The sequence below is a fragment of the Cryptomeria japonica genome, chromosome 3 (assembly GCF_030272615.1).
Source record: "Cryptomeria japonica chromosome 3, Sugi_1.0, whole genome shotgun sequence".
Classification (NCBI taxonomy): domain Eukaryota; kingdom Viridiplantae; phylum Streptophyta; class Pinopsida; order Cupressales; family Cupressaceae; genus Cryptomeria; species Cryptomeria japonica.
In genome coordinates, this window is record NC_081407.1 from 472,074,851 (window position 1) to 472,093,889 (window position 19,039).

The following is a 19,039-nucleotide window of genomic DNA, read 5'->3' on the forward strand; positions in this document are numbered from 1 at the left end:
CTTCTATGTTGTGTAATCTGTTTACTTAATGTTGTATTGAGTTAAATATGGTTGATGTGTTATATTTCCCTTTAAAAAAAAAAAATTATTTGCTATGTATTTGAGTTATTAGTTGTTATTACCCTGGGGTTCCTTGGCGAGGTGTTACAAAGTCACTTGCAACAATGCAACTAAATCCCAGATCTATGCAATATAGGCTCCTTCGCATCACCCTTCTCCTCCATATTCTAGTTCATCATCAAACAACTCACCCCGCATCACATAAAAAAGTGGTCCTTTGCCATTTCTTCTCGGATGCACTCTGCCCCACAACACACTTCCTCTCATATTCCCAATCCCCCTTCAAAAACTCCATATCACTCTTCTCATGCTCCTAAAAAAACTACTATTCTTTCCACATTGAATGTTCCTCTAGAACAAGTACAAATAGACAATACTCCCGATTGGGTGAAAACAACAGTTTTAAAATAGAGGAAGATTGTGTCAGCAACCCCATTGAATATCAGTGCTCTCTCTTCTCTTCCAAGAATTAAGTACCTAAACAGGCAAAGAGAAAACCAAGTTAAAGAAAATTTCTCAAAGGCACATCAGTGCAGAGACAGCAATTCTGTCCTAAGGAAAAAAAAAATCCAAGAGATGGAAGCATCAGATTTCTATATTGTACAAACCGATTCAAGTGGACAAACAAGGCAGGGAGACCTAAATCTTTTTAGGGTTGTTTCAGAGAATATCAGAGAAAGGGTGATAAAGTATGGAGAAGATAAGGCAGCCCTAAAGGCTCAAATCAAAGAGTTGCAAGAATATATGGCTCATACCTTGGCCCAGAAATCAATGCTAAAGGAACAAGAAACTGACACCTATTGGAAGCAACTGGATCAATTAGTTGCATACAGAGAACTTACCAGGAGTTGATCGATTAGGTTTAGGACCAAGGTATGTGAACCATTGATAAATCTTACAAAATTATGAGCAAAATCTAAACAGTTAGAGGAAATATCACTGAGATGGAAAAAAGAATTCTTGATGATGTCTCTCTCTTTTGAAGGTTTCTTAAAGCATCTAAGTAGTATGGTTTCTCTGCATATGGAAAAATTGATAAGGGTTGGAATCATAAAAGAAGCCAAGGAAAACCATATGTCTTAGTGAACAGGAATGTATAAATTTGTGATCACACTTCTCATATCAGTGGTCAAGACTTTCAGGAAACAAAAAAGTAAACTATTTGATATTGAAAAGAATTGACAATGTCAATAAACTTATTGGCTTTTCTAGAAAGATTGGCATGGGCAAAAACAAGCAGTTTTCCATTGGAAATGTGGTTGTTGAAATCAAAGATGTGCTACAAATTCAGGTTACCTAGATGATCTCTGTTGCAATGCCAAGAGAATCGGAGATAAAGAATGCAATTTCAAATTTTCTGAAGTTTCAGAAGGAGTTAGTTGTAGAGACAGAATTGACGAAAAGGCCAAATGATTTTTCAAACAGTCATATTTAGCTATTGCTACCTTTAGCATGATGCTATTGTTGGGAGAAATCTATTCCTAGATTTCTTATTTTGAAACACTTTACATTTTATGTTTTTGATATATAGAGATTGAATGGCTTTCATGCAACCTATTTTTAACAAAAGTTTAGTTAGCTTATTTTTGTATTTATTCTCAATAAATTGCACTGCCATGCAAAATATGTAAACTAATTGATTGCACAAACATGCAAAGTTTGTAAACATTTATAAATAAGTACCATTGGCACATAAATTTCTAATGGTAAGTTTCTGCTGCAATAGCTGCTGAATTTTTTGTTCAGACTCTCAGAGTTCAATGTGACATTAGAGTTGTTATGATATATGCGAGTTTATTATTCAAGAGAGTTTAAATTGCGTTATGTGTGAATGGTTCTATGAATTAATTGCAAGTTAATGATGATTGCAAGCTTTGCATTGTGATTATTGTTAAATCAGAATATTGATGGCATTGAATATTTATGTTCAAGTGTTTGATTCATAGAATCAAGTTTGGTGTTCAATTCCAAGTATTCTGTCCAATTATGGTTACATATAACTTTTGGTCTCTAAATATCTAGCCAGAGATTATATATAAATGTTAAGTTAGCTGTCTTTTTTAGGTGATAAAAAATAATTTAGTAGGTGAACCATTTCAGGCTGCTGTTGATACCCGAGATCCAGACGGATAGTGCAATTAAAGCTTGTTTGCATTGCATATTTAAAAGCCCAGTGAAAAACCTTGTGCATATTGTAAAAAGATATACTATAGTCTTTGTCCATAGTTTAGTGTTTAAGGGTTTTTATTTAAGCCTTTATCTTATAAGAGAGCTTCTCCTTCTATTTGAACTAAGGTATTACCTTACATGCTGTTCCATTTTGTATTGTCCCAAAGGACAAATTAAAACACTAACAAATCTCCAAATACTTATCATTTATTTTTTATCTCTTTATAAGAGGTGATTATATTTACTTAAACTTGAAGGATTATTACATTGGTTGGACCTATTTTGCATATAAGAGGCACAATTGTAATGTCCCCTTTTCTCCAAGTTGGATTTATTTAAGGGAATAAATTAATTAATTAAATGTTAAATAGTCCTAAATCCTATGAGATTATTTAAATTTAATTAATTAGCAGTTGGACATACTTTATTTTATAAAAAGACTTTATAATAATGTCAATGACAAATTATAAAGTAAAGTCACTTTTGAGGGGAAAAGTTATTTAAAAGAGAAATAAAATAAAGTATTACTTTCGAAAAGGAAAAGTATTATAAAAGGAGGAAAAAGTGCAATGAGGATTCATTCTTGAGTTGTTATTTTCAAAATAACTTTTCCTTTAGAGCTTGAAAGCTTTAGCTCGCAAGTTCAGTAAACCCTAGGACAGAAACCCTAGGGGTTTTGGCTATTTGGACGGAAACCCAAATCAGCCCACTTGGTGAATTCAGTTGCATAACATTGAGCAGTTTTCATGGAGATTCAATGATCTATCTCATAGATTCTCAAAGGGTTTGTTATTTTATGTGTGGAGGCATTCAAGGGTATGTCTTACCTGATGGCATTAGGCATTTTCTGATTTATAACAGCAGCATGTGTTTGTAAACAGCAATAAATTTCTATATCAAAAGTATTCCATTGGCTTATTTAGATTCTCCATATTTCACTGATTGATTTCCTTGAAAATCTATATTGTTCATCTTGCATGTTCAATTTCCATGTTTGCATGTTGCAATATTACATTATGATGAAACAAAACATGAGTAAAAATAAAAACCCAAATCAGATTTGAAGCATTATCTAAGACCAGGATATTTGAACAATCTTCTTGATTCTTACTTGCCTTTTTTTAAATACAATAGACTACCAAGTTTCAGCTGTTTTACAAACTAGAAAATTACTAATACCATTACATTTATTCATTAGAAATTACTTCAAATCATACCACAAATTCTGTTGACTAAGCATCTACCTCAAATAAGATTCTCCAAAAACAATGAAGACAGACAGACCTCAAGGGATATTGCACCTCGATCGCTCCATGTCATATGAATGCAACGTCGGCCTAGTGCAGCAAACCATGGGTCGTTCCTCCTATTGTTACAAAATAAAGCATTGGTATTAGAAGAATCTTTAATTCATTTCAAGGCATGGTACACTAAATGTCGGGAAATTAAAGTACCAGAGAAGTATTATGAGTTTCAACTGGGACTGGACTTGTTTGGACATCATTCTGATCATATAATTGCCATTTCCTGGTACTGCCTCATTTAAGTATACCACGTATGTCATAATCATCACAACAATCTCACATAGTATGTAATAACTATGCTAATGTCTAGATTACAAAAGAGAATATTATAAAGGTGATGGTTTCTGCACTTAATAAACGAAAATGCTGCCATTATGTGTTAATTCTGGTAACGTCGGTCGTACAACTTCAAAATTCCAATGCTTACCTGTTAACATATTAGTTTACACATTAACAATAAACAATAAATAAATCGAATTTATTGTGGTGATTGCCACCAGTCACACCCCTTTATGTTATCGGGCTGGGGATATTATTTATGCCACCGTTTACACTCCTTAATGATAACGGGCTGGGTTAAACGATTTGTAATAAATCACGATATGTTTGTTAACATGCTGAGTGGTACGTAGGGAGAGATGTGTCTTCCCACGTGGGAAGACATATCTCTTCCCTACATACCCTCTCATTCACTTAGATATATAACACGCATACAATGGGGAGGAGGACAATACCGAAAATTTATAAGTGTTGTGCTTCCTTCATTCACACTACTGCAGTTCGAAGTAAATTCCAGACTATACCTTTCATCTGTTCTAGCCTCTTGATCACAGAATTTAATTAAACTTAACATTATGTCTTTCAAGTGTGAGTAATTTGCATAATTCAGGATATCGAAGTACAACATGGCATTTCCAATGAATTGAACATAGTGTTCAAGGCTTACTGAATCAGTTGCAAGTTGTAAACAAAGAAATATCACCATTTTCTATATAGAAAAAAAGAATTATCACCATTTTCATGCACTTAGAATGCTCATATTATCTGCTTTTGTTTGGCAACATTAGAAGAAAATTATATCAATCAGAGAGCATGGGGTTAGACTAAATTGGGATACACAATTAAGCAGAATACCAGTAATGAGACATCCAAGCAAATACTACAGTGTTTTTTTCCCAACAAGTATATTTCTAATGTAATTTCTTCACTTTTGTTTTAGCACACAAAGCTTCCTTTGTCCTGAGGCTCCTTTGGAGAACTACACCTTCCTGAGACAGGTTTGCTACAATCATTATCAATTATTTGCCAAGAAAAGAAGAAGCATTTCTATTCTCCCAAAACTATTATAAGACCACCCCAGTCAGTATTATACAGCCAAATTGTTGGATTCATGGGAAGTATAAGCATCAATTAATGATAATCCGCTCCCATAATCAATGCCTTAAATAGAAACAATGCACAATGAATATACACCTCTTAAGTTCAAATTGTTGTTATACTTCTTCAAATTCAGTTTGAATAAGACATTATGTTTCATGTAGTTCAAATTGTTGTTATACTTCTTCAAATTCAGTTTGAATAAGACATTATGTTTCATGTACTTCAAATTGTTGTTATACTTCTTTAACTTTTCTTCCATATAGAATGTCAAATGGGCACCATAAGCTACCTGGTTGGCACCTTAGAACAAACTGATATACCTTTACTTGGAAAAATAAAGTAAATTTTATCCATGTTAACTAGACAGAACAGTCAAGGCACTACCTCAGAAGAAACTGATGAGTCAACTCCCCACTGGTTATTGCACCAACAAAGAGAGAGGGATCAAATCCTAGTTTCGTCATCTTCTCCATTGTTACCCATGAGCGTCTTGAAGAATTACTCACAATGACCATCTTTGCACCAGAATGTGCTAGCTGTTCCACTGTCCAATCAATTCGCCAGAGTGGATATAAGGTTTCTAAAGAGGTACTATCTTAATTTTAAACATATATTTCATTAATACAATGCAAGTCAATTCACCTAAGTGGATATATCCTAAAACAAATTATTGTAAACATCTATCAGTGAGCTGATAGTCATAAACTTATTTGGAGTATTCCGATGAACTAATGGAATGGAATTCAACTATAACAAAAAGACAAATATGCTTAATTCAAGTAGTATGAACATACAAGTTGCAACAGCTCCTGGATAAGGTCTCTGCCCATCATGAAGGACTCCAAATTGGTCCAGAAGCCAAGCCTGCCTATGCATGAGACATATTTGGTAAATAATTTAGATGGCAGAAAGAGTTTGAGTTGGTGGCTTTATGACTGCATTATTGTCTAAGGCTCTAAGGCAAACTTCAGATTATCTCAAACATCAAACAAACTTAAATCACGTAGCAAATAGAATATGCAACCAACAAACTTAAATCATGTAGCAAATAGAATATGCAACCACCATGCATGCTAATGCACATTATCATGACATGTTTTATACCATCTAGTAGCCCTCCCTGCGTAAACTATTGAATTGAGAAATGTAGACTTCTATTATATTGTGAAATAGCTCTGTTTAAGTGTAAAGTCATGTACAGTGGGAATGCAAAACATATCTGTTTTTAAAGAAAAAAGAATTATTATCACAAATGTGGAAAGGAACTAAGCAGGTATTGAAATGGCATTTTAAAATAGAAGTTTCTTAAAAACTCCATTTTTCTTAATTGGAGAACCAGTAGCTGTATACTTAACCCTGTATGAATTAGAATCTGACTCACAATACTATCAGCTTCAAATAAATCTACTTAAAAGAAATGATGTCCATTTAAAACGTCGTCATGTAGATACATAGCAGCTAATTCTTTCTAACAACCAAATGAATCCAACATTGTTGATGTGTGCAGAATGCAGATCATAATGTTATAAACATCTTAGAGCTTAGTACACATTATTTAGTTTGTGAAACCAGTCTTCCACGGAGTTTCCTGACTGGGGGTCGGGGGGACATGGGTACGGGTTTCGGGGACGGGGAGACCAAGGGCCTACAATTTGGAGAAGGCAGGGGGATGGCAGCTGAGCGATGGTGGGGGGATGGTGCTGATATAAAAATAGAGGTGAATTGAAATCTTCAAGGAAAAATCTGCAATATAACATCTCTGTGAGTGCCCCATGAAAGGCCAGCTAGTTTTCACGAAGTTAAAGGATGCAATCATTATCAAATGGCATGTGACATATAGCAAGTGACTTGGCAGCATCCCCAGGAGAGGTGGCGGAGGTGGCAAAAATGGTGGTGTTGTGGGGGGACGTTTCCGCCAAGTCCCCAAGTCTCTGAAACGTCTCCCTACAGGGGACGAAGGTTTGTTTGGGGGACCCACGTCCCTATGGAACACTAGAAAATATTATTTTCGGTGAGTTTTTAGGGTTGCTATTTTTCAGAAGTTATTTCTAAATTTTAGGAGAGTTAACAGTTATCACAAAAGCTTGCACCCTTGCTAAGCTATCAACTCAGCAACCTTGTGAAACATGGAAACAACCCCGAAGTGTGGGACCTTGCGCAAGGGGTTGAATCTCCGGAGAAGGCTAGCTTCCTTCTTCAAATAGGTGTAGGTGTTGAACCAACTCAACACTTCAAACTAACTCCTAAGCCTATCCTAACAACTTGCAGAGGTAAAAGAAAGAGAGAATGCTTGAAATGAAAGGAGGTGATGCACCAAGAAGAGATTGTTTCTCTCCCTACCGAAATGGCACAAGGAACCAACTAAAAAACCCAAGAGATGCACAACTTCAATTGCATAAGTGACCCAAACGCATGTATGGAGGTTAGAATTTGCTAAGTGTCAAGAGGGGAGAAGGATTCCCACAAGTCACACTCAGAAAACAAGTTAACACAGCATAGATGGAGAGAAAAGCCACAAGACACACTCCTATAATGAAGGTAAGAAAGCATACACAGCATACATAGGTTAGAAGGAGGCAAGAATGGTGATCTTCAATTAATTCAAGGCCAAAAGCCAATCTTACAGTTGCAGAAATGCAAAAGATTACAAGTCTTCAAGAGAAGAGAAGAGCATAAGAAAGCTCAAGGCAGCAGGAAGAGAACCCCTTACAATGAGGCTTAACAACCTTATATAGAAAAATGGGTTACAATGGTGATCATGACCTCTGCATGTCAGTCTGGAAGTGCAGAGAAGTGCATGCACTTGACTTGTACATACAAGCAACCTAACCATACCTCCAAAAGCAATTCTGAGGAAGATAGATTAACTGACCTTCCAAAGTCAAACATGACATAAGTCACCCAGCATGGCCCCATACCTCCCTTGATGGAAATCCTGCCAAAAACATTAAATGCACCCCTGTGGCTCCACAAAAAAAAGTGAATAAGTCACCAAAACTGTTGGAGCATTTAAAGCCTTAAGTGTCGATCACGCCATCCGGAAGTGTCTCCTGTCGGAAGGAAGCCCGGAGACTTCGGAAGTTCGGACTCCCGAAGTGAGGAAGACAAGAGAAGAACTTCGGAACCTCAGGGTTCCAGAGTTCCGGGATAGACAAAAGAAGAGAATGAAAGGCTTTCGGAACCTCGGGGTTCCGGAGTTCCAGAGGGACTAGAGAGAGAAGCAAAAGGGGAAAGAAGGTTCCGAAGTTCTGGGAAAAAGAAAGAAGGGCTAGGAGGGAACTTCGAAACCTCGGGGTTCCAGGGAACTGCACAAAGGGAACTTCAGAACCTTGGGGTTCCGGAGTTCCAGGCAAGGATAGAAGAAAGAGCAAGGATAGAAGAAAGGGCAAAGAGGAGAGGAACTTCGGAACCTCGGGGTTCCAGAGTTCCGGGCAAAGGAGAAACTTAAGAGAAGAGGCGAAGGAAAGGAAGGCTAGGAACTTCAGAACCTTGGGGTTTCGGAGTTCCGAACAAGGAAAGAAAGCGGCTAAGGCAAAGAACTTTGGAACCTCGAGGGTTCTATAGTTCCGGGGAAGACAAAAAGGCCAAGGGAGGAACCTCCTCCAAACAAGGCAACACTTCACACTTCATGATTCTTCTCTCCTTGATCAACTGGGGCCGCGCTGGCCCATGGAACATATCTCTGATCGGTTCTCACTGATGGACCAAGGGTGTCATAAAATGACAACATTAACCTAGCTTTAGCAGCTGCATCATAAGACTCAATTAAGGTTTAGTGTTGGTAACTGATAATAATCTAGTGAGTAGAGAGTTAATTATCTAAATCATTTAATCAACCATTTTGAGGTGAAACTCAGTTAAACACAGATCTAGTCAGTCAATGAGCGTATATGAGCAGACCCAGTTTGAGGTGATTCTACACATGTTAGTGGTCTGTGGTTGAAGTAACGATGGCCTTAGAACCACTGCACTTGAATACAGTAACCTGCTATTTGACTGTAGTTTACTGTGTGACTCACAATCAAACTTGAGCTGAGAGATTCTATCCTTAAGTGATCATCCTCTTTTTGAGAAATTATGTCTGTCTTTTGCACAAAACAAAAAACTCGCCAAGACCTCATTAGTCAATCTGACAAAGAAACTCACTGACACGTGCAACCTGCTTTTGGTGAGTCCACTATGGCAACTCATCACAAGAAATCAGAGAATCGTCGCCATGGACTTGCCAAATGCAGAAGATGTGAAAAAACACCACAGAAATGCAGAAAAAAAAGGGAGATTTTGCTCTTTAAAAATGCATTCAACCCTCCAACATTCCTCACATTACATTCACTGAAAAATCAAACAAGTGTGAAGGTGATTTGAGGGGTGAAATTCTGCATTTTTTCAGTTCCAGAGTAGTTTATCTTTTCTTTTTGCCCAAGCATTTCCAGAATTTTATTTCATTCTTAAAGGATGCATTTACATGTTTGCAAACAGTTTCATGTTGTTCAATATTATTTTTATTTTTCTCATTTCAAAAAAAAAAAAAATTATACGAGCTATCCAGAGCAGAACTTCAATTTCTCAAAAAAAGAAAGCTTGTGGATTATATAAGCAACTCTTTAGTTGGCTGCCAACCCCTGCAAATACACTTCAGCTATCCTGCTCTCTTCTTTGATGGGATCTCAAAATCCAACCTTGCACTGCACTGTAGGTAGTGTGCTATGGTCTAAACCTCAACTTAAGATTTGACTAAAGCATCTTTTTTAATTTCAAAATTTTTTTGTGTTAAATATCCTACAGTAAAATGTATTTATCTGATCTTATGAATGTTAGGTTTGCACTTAACACGATGGCATTAGAAGTGGAAGTTGACCTGTTGGAGGAAATGACACTGCTTGGAAGCATAGCATAATACAACCAGCCATGAGGACTGCTATTTGCAACTATTGAAGGTTAAAGAGAGGGGAGGCATCAATTGCCTCAAGTACCACTTCACACATTATGTCGGCCACAACGTCAAACTATGTCCCAATCTAGCACCAAATGTAGAATTAGAGATGAAAGTGATCTTTTTATTGTTGGACCAAAAGAAATTGGAGAGAATGCGAGCAGTAAGCAATAGTAGTAATCATGGATCCTCACATGATGCAGGAAGGAAAGGTGGATATGAAAAAGTTTGTAGCCTTCAATCATAGTCCCTCTATTCACAACACATCCATTCATCTAGCTTGAGCATAATCCAATCACAGGACTTTTTTGTTCCCCGAAACACACTTGGATCACAACCTTCACTTGAACATACACTGTGGAACAAAGAGAAAAGGAAGCAACCATGGCTTGTACCAATTTTTCATTCTCCAAGAATCTTACTTTCAACATGGCAAAGAGCTCATGTTGGAACAATTCAGCCACAATGTTGACAATTTCAAGAAAAAAGTATAGGGCACCCTCTCCATATGACATAAGTGGGTCATTGCTCTAAAAGGCGATCACAAATGCAAAAAAAGTTATAAAAGACCAAAGAAAGCAGTGGTGCAAGTAAGGATTACACCATACTTTTACATGAGTGGACAAATGAAAGGAATGACACCCTCATCAAACGAAATCCATAAACCTCACAAATAAGGTAAAGAATGCAAAGAAATTGAGTCTAATGCTGGAGGAGACAGTGTTAGTGGGCATTGAAATATAATACAAGTTGTCATCAGTAATGAAATATAATACAAGAGAGGCACCCAACACTTTTTTGCACCTATTGCCTTGGCCTTCTCTTGGAGGGCATAGGTGAAATTGACTGGTTTCTCGGCTTAAAGAGAGAGTGCACAAAGGGGAAATAGCTTGTGGGAGCAAGTGTGACATGATTTGCAACTAATTTCCTCACCTTGTAGAGCAATTGTACATTATTGACACCTTTGAAGTAGATGTTTGTGAGCAAAGTGGCTTCATTCATGTTATTCAAAGAAGATTCAAGGAAAAAAGGCCGCAAAGACAACTTTTGATGATGACTATGGGAAGAGAGCTAAAAAGATAATCAAGGTAACTTTGAATTTGAATTTAAATTTTACGTTGTATCCTTGAACCTTTTTTTTTTTAGGTAATTATTGTAATTGTAACTTTAATTTGTGGGTGTCGAGGCCTCTAGTGATTGTTTTGTGCTTGGTGGATGGGAAGAAAAACTTACTAGTTTACATTTATGAGGCCATTAACAGTGCAAAATAGGCCATCCAAAACTACTATAGGGGAGACAACCAAATTTGATCCATTTGAGAGATCATTGATTAAAGGTGGAACAATCAATTCCACCAACCCATTGATGTAGCAAAGATACCACCTCAAACCCAATCTTTTCTTCTAAAGAGGATTTTGCATATATCAATGGAGAGGTTATGGAGGGCCTCTCAACATGCATTAAGGAGATGATACTTGAGCTTGTTACAAGGGACTTGATTTTTGGGAAGTCACATAAAGCAAGAAGATTAGAGAAAAACTCTTTCTTCACCACTAGTTATTTAAGGGAGAACCACCCAAACACCAAGTACAAAAAAAATGAGTCTTCGCATATAACTTACAATTGTCATGTTGTGACCTAATCCCACATCACCCCATTCCAAATGGAGACCCCCTACATTTTTGGTCCGCTTGGTCTTTTGGTTGTGGTCTTTTGGGTGGTTTAGCAGCAGTTTCTCCAATCTCTTCAGGTCCCCAAATATTTTGGTGAATTTTGGTTAAGTCTGCAAATGTTCTGAGTAAATTTGGCTAAGTCAAGCTCATATTGTCTATTTTAGGGTTTTTACCCTTCAAACTTAGAATTGAGGTCAGTAACTTAGGGTTTTGAGAAATCTGAATGAAACAATTAAGTGAGAATCCTTCAAGGAAGCTACCAGTGAAATTTGAGAGAATTTTGAGAACTTACTATTTTTAGTAAGTTTTACTACATCCCGGATTGGCCTAATTTTATGTTTAAACAACCTTACTATTTTTAGCAGTGTCTATTTTTAGTGTCCCTATGCCCCGGTTTGCCCTAATTTGACTTTTGGACGAACTTACTATTTTTAGTAAGTATTTTTGGCAGATCTATCTTTGGCAATTGGCAAGACATTGACGGCAAGACATTCTTGAAAATCCAAGTTATAAATCTAGAAAAGTTGAAAAAGCAAGCAAACGATTAGAAATTTGGCTAAGTTTGGAATTCTTTCCTCAAGTGGCAAAGGCATGAAAATCTATTCTAAGGTATGGAGAATTTATCCTTCACTGAGTTGGGAGCACCAAAACCTAGTGAAGGAGGAATTTTCCGTATCTAGGACATTCCTCCACTCCTTCAAGAATGCACTCAAGGATAGTATGTACTATGTGGGCACCAAAACCATGTTGGGGAGGATTTTTCCTCTCCAAGGAAATTCCTTCACCTCCTCAAAAGTGCACTCCAAGACAAGTGATGGGCACCAAAACTCAATCATGGAGGAATTTTCCTCTTAATAGAAATTCCTCCACAACCTCTCATTTGCGCCCAGGGATAGAGAGAGAGCACCAAAACAAGGTCAAGTTGGAATTTTCATCCTTGGCGAAATTCCTTCCTCAAGCTTAAAATGCACCCAAATTGGCAAAACTCCAAGTAAAGGAAACAATTGGCTAAGTGTTGAAGATTTCTCTACTCAGGACTCCGAACCGGATGATTTCCTTAGACATGAAAAAATGGTTGGTTGTCAGAAAAAAATATCCCTTCAGGACAGAGTATACACGAGCATCCAAAAAATTCCTTCAAGAAAAAATTTCTCCAAAGAAGAATTTTCTCTCTCCAAGATTTCCAAGCGTTTTGGAATTCTTAAAAAATGGAAAAGATTATTAAAATTCCTCCAAGGCAAGAAAATCTTCCTTGCATGCCCAGGATAGAAAGATTTTTGTAAGGGATGAGTTGGCGACATGCAAAAGGGAATATTCTGTATTAATGAAGCACAACTTGGAAAATTATAGAAGCTCCTATTTTTTAACTCAAAGATGATGGCGAGGTCCACTAGAATGGCGAGTTGTCTAAGAAAACATGACGCATGATTGAAGAGAATTAATGCAACTACTAAAATTATCCCATCACCAACTTAGGAACTTAGTGGATGGCTTCTATTTAAACAAGGACTTGGAAATCATTCTTCACAACAATTTTTGAAGAAATTGGAAGCAAGAGAAAAGTGAAGAAAGTCAGAGCGAAGTTTTTATCATTTTCCAGAATTTCTTATTTTGGAGGTTTTTATTTATTCCAAGTCTAGAATTGACAACATGGGATTCTTTCCTTGGCGAATTTATTGAATTCTTTTACGGGAATTTAATGTTAATTATTTTATTTTGCAGGAATGGCGGAATCCAGCAAGGCGGCAAATACTTCCCAGTAATCATAGATCAAGAACAAACAAAGTCGATTTCTCCTGAAGACAAAAATCATTTCAAAATGGAGAGAAGTCAGCAAAACCAACTTGGGAACTTTCAAGTTGGGAGAGTTCAAAAAGAGAGTGTTTGGAATAGACAGATGTCCTCCATCAGCCATTGCCAGTAAAATAGTTGAAAGTGGAATTGTAGCAGTTGTCAGTTTCCCTCCTGCCATCCAATGCCCTAAGCTAATTATGGAATGTTTAAAGCATTACAATGTTGAAAGAAGAGCGATTCTAGCAACTACTAGCAAACTCTTGGCCAATCTTATAGCTGAAGCAATTGAAAAGATTTTTGGAATTCCTGCATTCCAATCCATGACATATAAGACCAAGGAAAGAGCAACGTTAATTTATGATTCTGGCTTTGAGAGATGCGCTAGAATCATCAATAAGATATAGATGCAAAAGCCGAAGCCTCACATTTCAAAGTTGCCCAAGCAGATCGCCGGCATGGATTTTAAACAAGAATATGTTGATCTTCTGCTAATGATGAGTCGGGTTATCGGGTGTCCGCAGGCCTACATATTTGAATCTTGGATGTTTTACATCATTGGTGTAGTGATGGAAGGCATAAAGATGGTAGACTAGGCAAGAATAATCAGCAACAATCTAGACAAGCAACTAAGAAATTTAAAGCAATCTCAATCTTTCTACATGAGCTCATACATTGTCTACATGTTGGCCAGAATGGGCAAATTCAACGGGCTACCAGGCAAAGGACCCATGGGATGCAGACCGGGATAGTTGAAAGTTCATGAGTGCTATCCACAATTGCACTTATATGATCCTACTTCTTTCAAAAAAGCAAGCGACACCTTCACTATGCATATCACCAAATCTTTGAAAGGAGGACTTCACACAAGGTTGTCACAGGAGGCAAGGAAGTTAGTAAAGAAGTACGGAGCCTGGTACATTCAATTTCCAAAATATACTCATATCCGAGTCCAAGGATTTTCTGCCCAACCATATAAACTTCCAAGATATCCAACTGACAAGATGGTGCTATTAGAGGTTACCAAACAATTGATTGCCTATGAAAAAATTCATAAGAAGAAAAAGTTGGGGCTTGAAATTCCAATTGTCATGGGACATTACAAGGAAATGTGTATGTCATTGGCAGCTGCAAAAAAGTCAATGGATGAATTATTATTCTACCACCTAGCATCTCATACCACAAGGACATTCTTTGATCCATCTGATAAAATCAAGATGGTTGCTGACGTAAAGCACAAACACAATATTTAGCTGGAGGATTATTGGGCTAATGCCAAGGATGACTTTGAAATCAGGAGGATGTTTTCCAGATTGCCTCTCAGGCTGATAAGAATCTGTGAAGTTATACTGGTGTCAGATCAAATAGAGGAGGATGAAAGTACTGTTCAATCAGAATATGAAAAGGAAAAGTATAAGCCTATTCAGACGCCAAACTGGTCAGTACCAGAAGTTGATGATTTAGATGTCCTAAGTAGGCCAGTTTTGAAGTTCACTAGGCACTAGGTTGAATGGCACATCTGTAATGTCCCTTTTTCTATATGCCCTAGTTTTTGCCCTAAAATCACAAATCCAAGTTCAGATCCATGAATTATTATTTCACATCAAATCACTGTTATAATACTAATATTTGTATGCCTGAATCTGATTATAGCAGGTCTGCCCCTGTTCGATCTCTTGCTGCTCATAAAGTCTGAAATTAACTTCTCATGAAGTCTAAAATAATCTGCTCATAGTCTTCACACATTTCTGCTCATAAATATTCCTTAAATCTGCTCTAGGGTCTGTTTATTATACCTTGAGTAGATATGATATTCAATGGAATGCTTATAATCTGTTGCATGATGTAATAGACCTGCTCTGATTTGTAAAATCCTTCTTCTACTTTTAGTTGGTCTGATCTGATTCAATTCCTTCTTTGATGCCCTACCTTGGGGAAATTGTTCTACTTTTATATCTGTAATGTCCCCTACTAGGAAGCTCCCAATTCCTATAACTTAATAACAGTTCTGATCTGATAGATGGTCCTGTCACTGGATGCTTTTGATTCCTTTTCTTTATATCTCTCAATGTGAGGGAGAGGTCACACCTCTTCATTCTGGATGCCCTTTGGCAAGAGACACACCCTTTCACCATTAGCACCCTTTGAAAAAGTGCAACTCTTAATTATTTCTGCCCTTTGAAAGGGACACAACATTTAACAGTCAGATCTGCACTCCTTATTTAAATCAGATCTGCACTTCTGATTCCTAAATTATCCCCCTCAAATGAAGTTCTCTTCTCCTTTTTATATCTCATGTTTGAGGGAGTCACGACTTTTCATTTCATGCCTTTTGACCATTCATTAACTTAATTAAAATTTAATTATATTCTTTTATATTTTTATTTTTATTTTATTATTACCATTTTATCCTTAAATTGTATTTCAAATTGGGGACATTACAACCCGCCCCACTCAAGATTGCTTGTCCTCAAGCAATGATCAATTTAACTAAATTTTCCCTATGCAAGGATTCCTAACTAACCCTTGAAGATTTGGAATCTTAGGACAACTTCTCTCTAATCAATTGTAATCTGTGTTTAATTGTTTCCTTGAGACAAACAAAGGTGGAATCCTCATTCATTGAGAAGAGGATTAGAAGCATGACACACATGTAAGACCTTAATTGCAATATTCTTTCCTAAATAGACTCATTTTTCTAGGTCAACAAAAAAATAGAATTCACAATGATAGAAATCAGTAATCATAAATATTCATGTAGTGGATATGCCCAGCACAAAGTATACACATAAAACACAGAGCATACACATGAAAACACGACGTATACACGAAGTAGACACATGGATAGATATAGTTTACTTAGTCCACAAGAAGCAGGAACATCCAACTAGGACTAGATCCATCCCTTGGGCCAATCAATCTATCATTTTACCCTCAAGAGGCAGGAGCGTCCAAGCAGGACCAAAACCATCTCTCGGAGTAACCAATTCACAAGAAGTAGGAGCGTCCAACTAGGACAAGAACCATCTCTTGGGCCAATTCACTTTATCCACAAGAGGCAGGAGCATCCAACCAGAACCAGAACCATCTCTTGGGCCAATTCACTTTATCCACAAGAGGCAGGAGCGTCCAACCAAGACCAAAACCATCTCTTGGGCCAATTTACTTTATCCACAAAAGGCAGGAGCGTCCAACCAGGACCAGAACCATCTCCTGGGTCAATTAACTTTATCCACAAGAGGCAGGAGCATCCAACCAGAACTAGAACCATCTCTTGGGCCAATTTACTTTACCCACAAGATAATTAATCAATCTCTTTATACAAATCTGCATAAGATTACTCTTTATAATTCTCTCTTTTCTTGCTAGTGTTTTAATATATTGCTTTATTCTTCACACCCTTTCCTCCACCACAATTCAGAATCCTTTTGATTGACTCCTCAAAAGAGGCAACTTGATGAAGAGACAACCATTCAAAGGTTGTCTTTTAAGATAATCATAGTTTTCTTTATTAAGAACAGAATACACCCTTTACTGATTGCTACTCTCATTATTTTAATAAACCTGATGTCTTCATTCAATTTGATTTTCTCTAGTAATCGCTGCTAGCTGCTACCTTTCTATTTATTATAAAAGAACTCCCCATCTTTTAAAAGGTAATTGTCACTATTTTATTGTTTATCACTAACAACTGTGTTGTCTTCTAATAAATCCCAATTGATGCTTTATGTTCATTGCCTTAAAGGTCTTTAATAAAATCACCGCCCTTGTTATTATTTATCTTCTCATAAAACTGATCACTGCCTGTTCTTCCTTTGTGCTTGATAATTGTTGTGTATATACCAAGAAAGTCAACCAGACTTAATGAAGTAATCACTGCTTATCTTCTTTGCTGCAAACAATCAAGTAAATCTGTTCTCTGTTCTCTCAGGCTGGCAGGAACAGGCTCTGATACCACTTGTAATGTCCCTTTTTCTACATGCTCTATTTTTTGCCCTAAAATCACAAATCCAAGTTCAGATCCACAAGAATTATTATTTCACATCAAATCACAGTTGTAATACTAATATCTATATGCCTGAATCTGATTATATCAGGTCTGCCCCTGTTCGATCTTTTGCTGCTCGTAAAGTCTGAAATTAACTTCTCATGAAGTCTGAAATAATCTGCTCATAGTCTTCACACATTTCTGCTCATAAATATTCCTTAGATCTGCTCTAGGGTCTGTTTATTATACCTTGAGTAGATATGGTATTCAATGGAATGCTTATAGTCTGTTGCATTAATATATTTATATGTTGGATGTAATCGGCCTGCTCCGATTTGTAAAATCCTCCTTCTACTTTTAGTTGGTCTGATCAGATTCAATTCCTTCTTTGATGCCCTACCTTGGGGAAATTGTTCTACTTTTATATCTGTAATGTCCCCTACTAGGAAGCTGCCAATTCCTATAACTTAATAACAGTTCTGATCTGATCTGATCTGATCGATGGTCCTGTCACTGGATGCTTTTGATTCCTTTTCTTTATATCTCTCAATGTGAGGGAGAGGTCACACCTCTTCATTATGGATGCCCTTTGGGAAGAGACACACCCTTTCACCATTAGCACCCTTTGAAAAAATGCATCTCTTAATTATTTCTGCCCTTTGAAAGGGACAAAACCTTTCACAATCAGATCTGCATTCCTTATTTAAATCGGATCTGCACTTCTGATTCCTAAATTATCCCCCTCAAATGAGGTTCTCTTCTCCTTTTTATATCTCATGTTTGAGGGAGTCACAACTTTTCATTTCATGCCTTTTGACCATTCATTAATATAATTAAAATTTAATTATATTCTTTTATTTTTTAATTTTAATTTTATTTACCATTTTATCATTAAATTGTATTTCAAATTGGGGACATTACAACATCGCAAAGTTGAAAACAAAGAATGCCCACCTAACCTACAATCTAATGGGAGATTTGGAATCCCATGACGAGGCAACTGAGGGGTCATCAGGAGCCCAGGCCAGGGAAGAGGAAATTCCACAAGAAAGAGTAGAACATGGGAAGGAGAAAAGTGTTCCTGGGACTTCACAGACAAGGAAAAGAAAGGAAGTTCAGCAGGAAGAGCCGCAGCAGCAAAGGCCTAGGATGGAAGAACCGCAGACACTTGTTAGCTCTTCAAGCGTGCACGAAGTTGAAATGTTCACTGGAGAAGTCACAAGAAATTAGCCACAGGGGGATGACCAGAACATTTCACAAGCACGGGATATTCTTAGTGTTAGTGCCTCCCATAGACCTGTTCAGCAGAGGAGTCATAGACAGGAACTTCCTCTGAATCTAGAACAGCAGGTTTAGGACTGTTTCAGGGAATTGAACATGGGAGACTTAGGAAATTTTGGGGGATTTTCACAGGAATAGGTACAGCTGGGAATGCAGGATCAACAAGAAGCCACTCCAAAGTGGCTAAAGGAAAGGATGAGGAAAGAGCCAAAGGAAGAGATGGATCAAATGCTAGAACTTCAAGAACTTCTAAACAGGATAGACAAGCCAGCAGAGAAGAAACCAGAAAAGAAATTCTCCAAGGTTATAAGGGATGAATCGGGATCCAGGACATTACACATAGTTGTGCCCAAAGTCAACAAGGACAGGAATGAGATTACTCCTGATGAGTATGATGTCGCAGAATTCGACCTAGGGTGTGCCTCCAAGGCACAAGTGGTAGAAGATTTTGATGAGTCTT

At 37.2% G+C, this 19,039-nt stretch overlaps 1 protein-coding gene across 6 annotated transcripts in view; it reads right to left on the reverse strand.

The window, feature by feature from the left end:
* Positions 1 to 19,039, reverse strand: part of LOC131029587 (uncharacterized) — a 91,431-nt gene that overhangs the window by 56,654 nt on the left and 15,738 nt on the right. For all 6 annotated transcript variants that reach the window (XM_057960117.2, XM_057960118.2, XM_057960123.2 and 3 more), the window contains 3 exons: positions 5,708 to 5,777; positions 5,298 to 5,457; positions 3,514 to 3,595 (listed from right to left, as the gene is read on the reverse strand). In XM_057960117.2, coding sequence (XP_057816100.2) covers positions 3,514 to 3,595; positions 5,298 to 5,457; positions 5,708 to 5,777 — 312 coding nt within the window. The remainder of the gene's footprint in view (positions 1 to 3,513; positions 3,596 to 5,297; positions 5,458 to 5,707; positions 5,778 to 19,039) is intronic.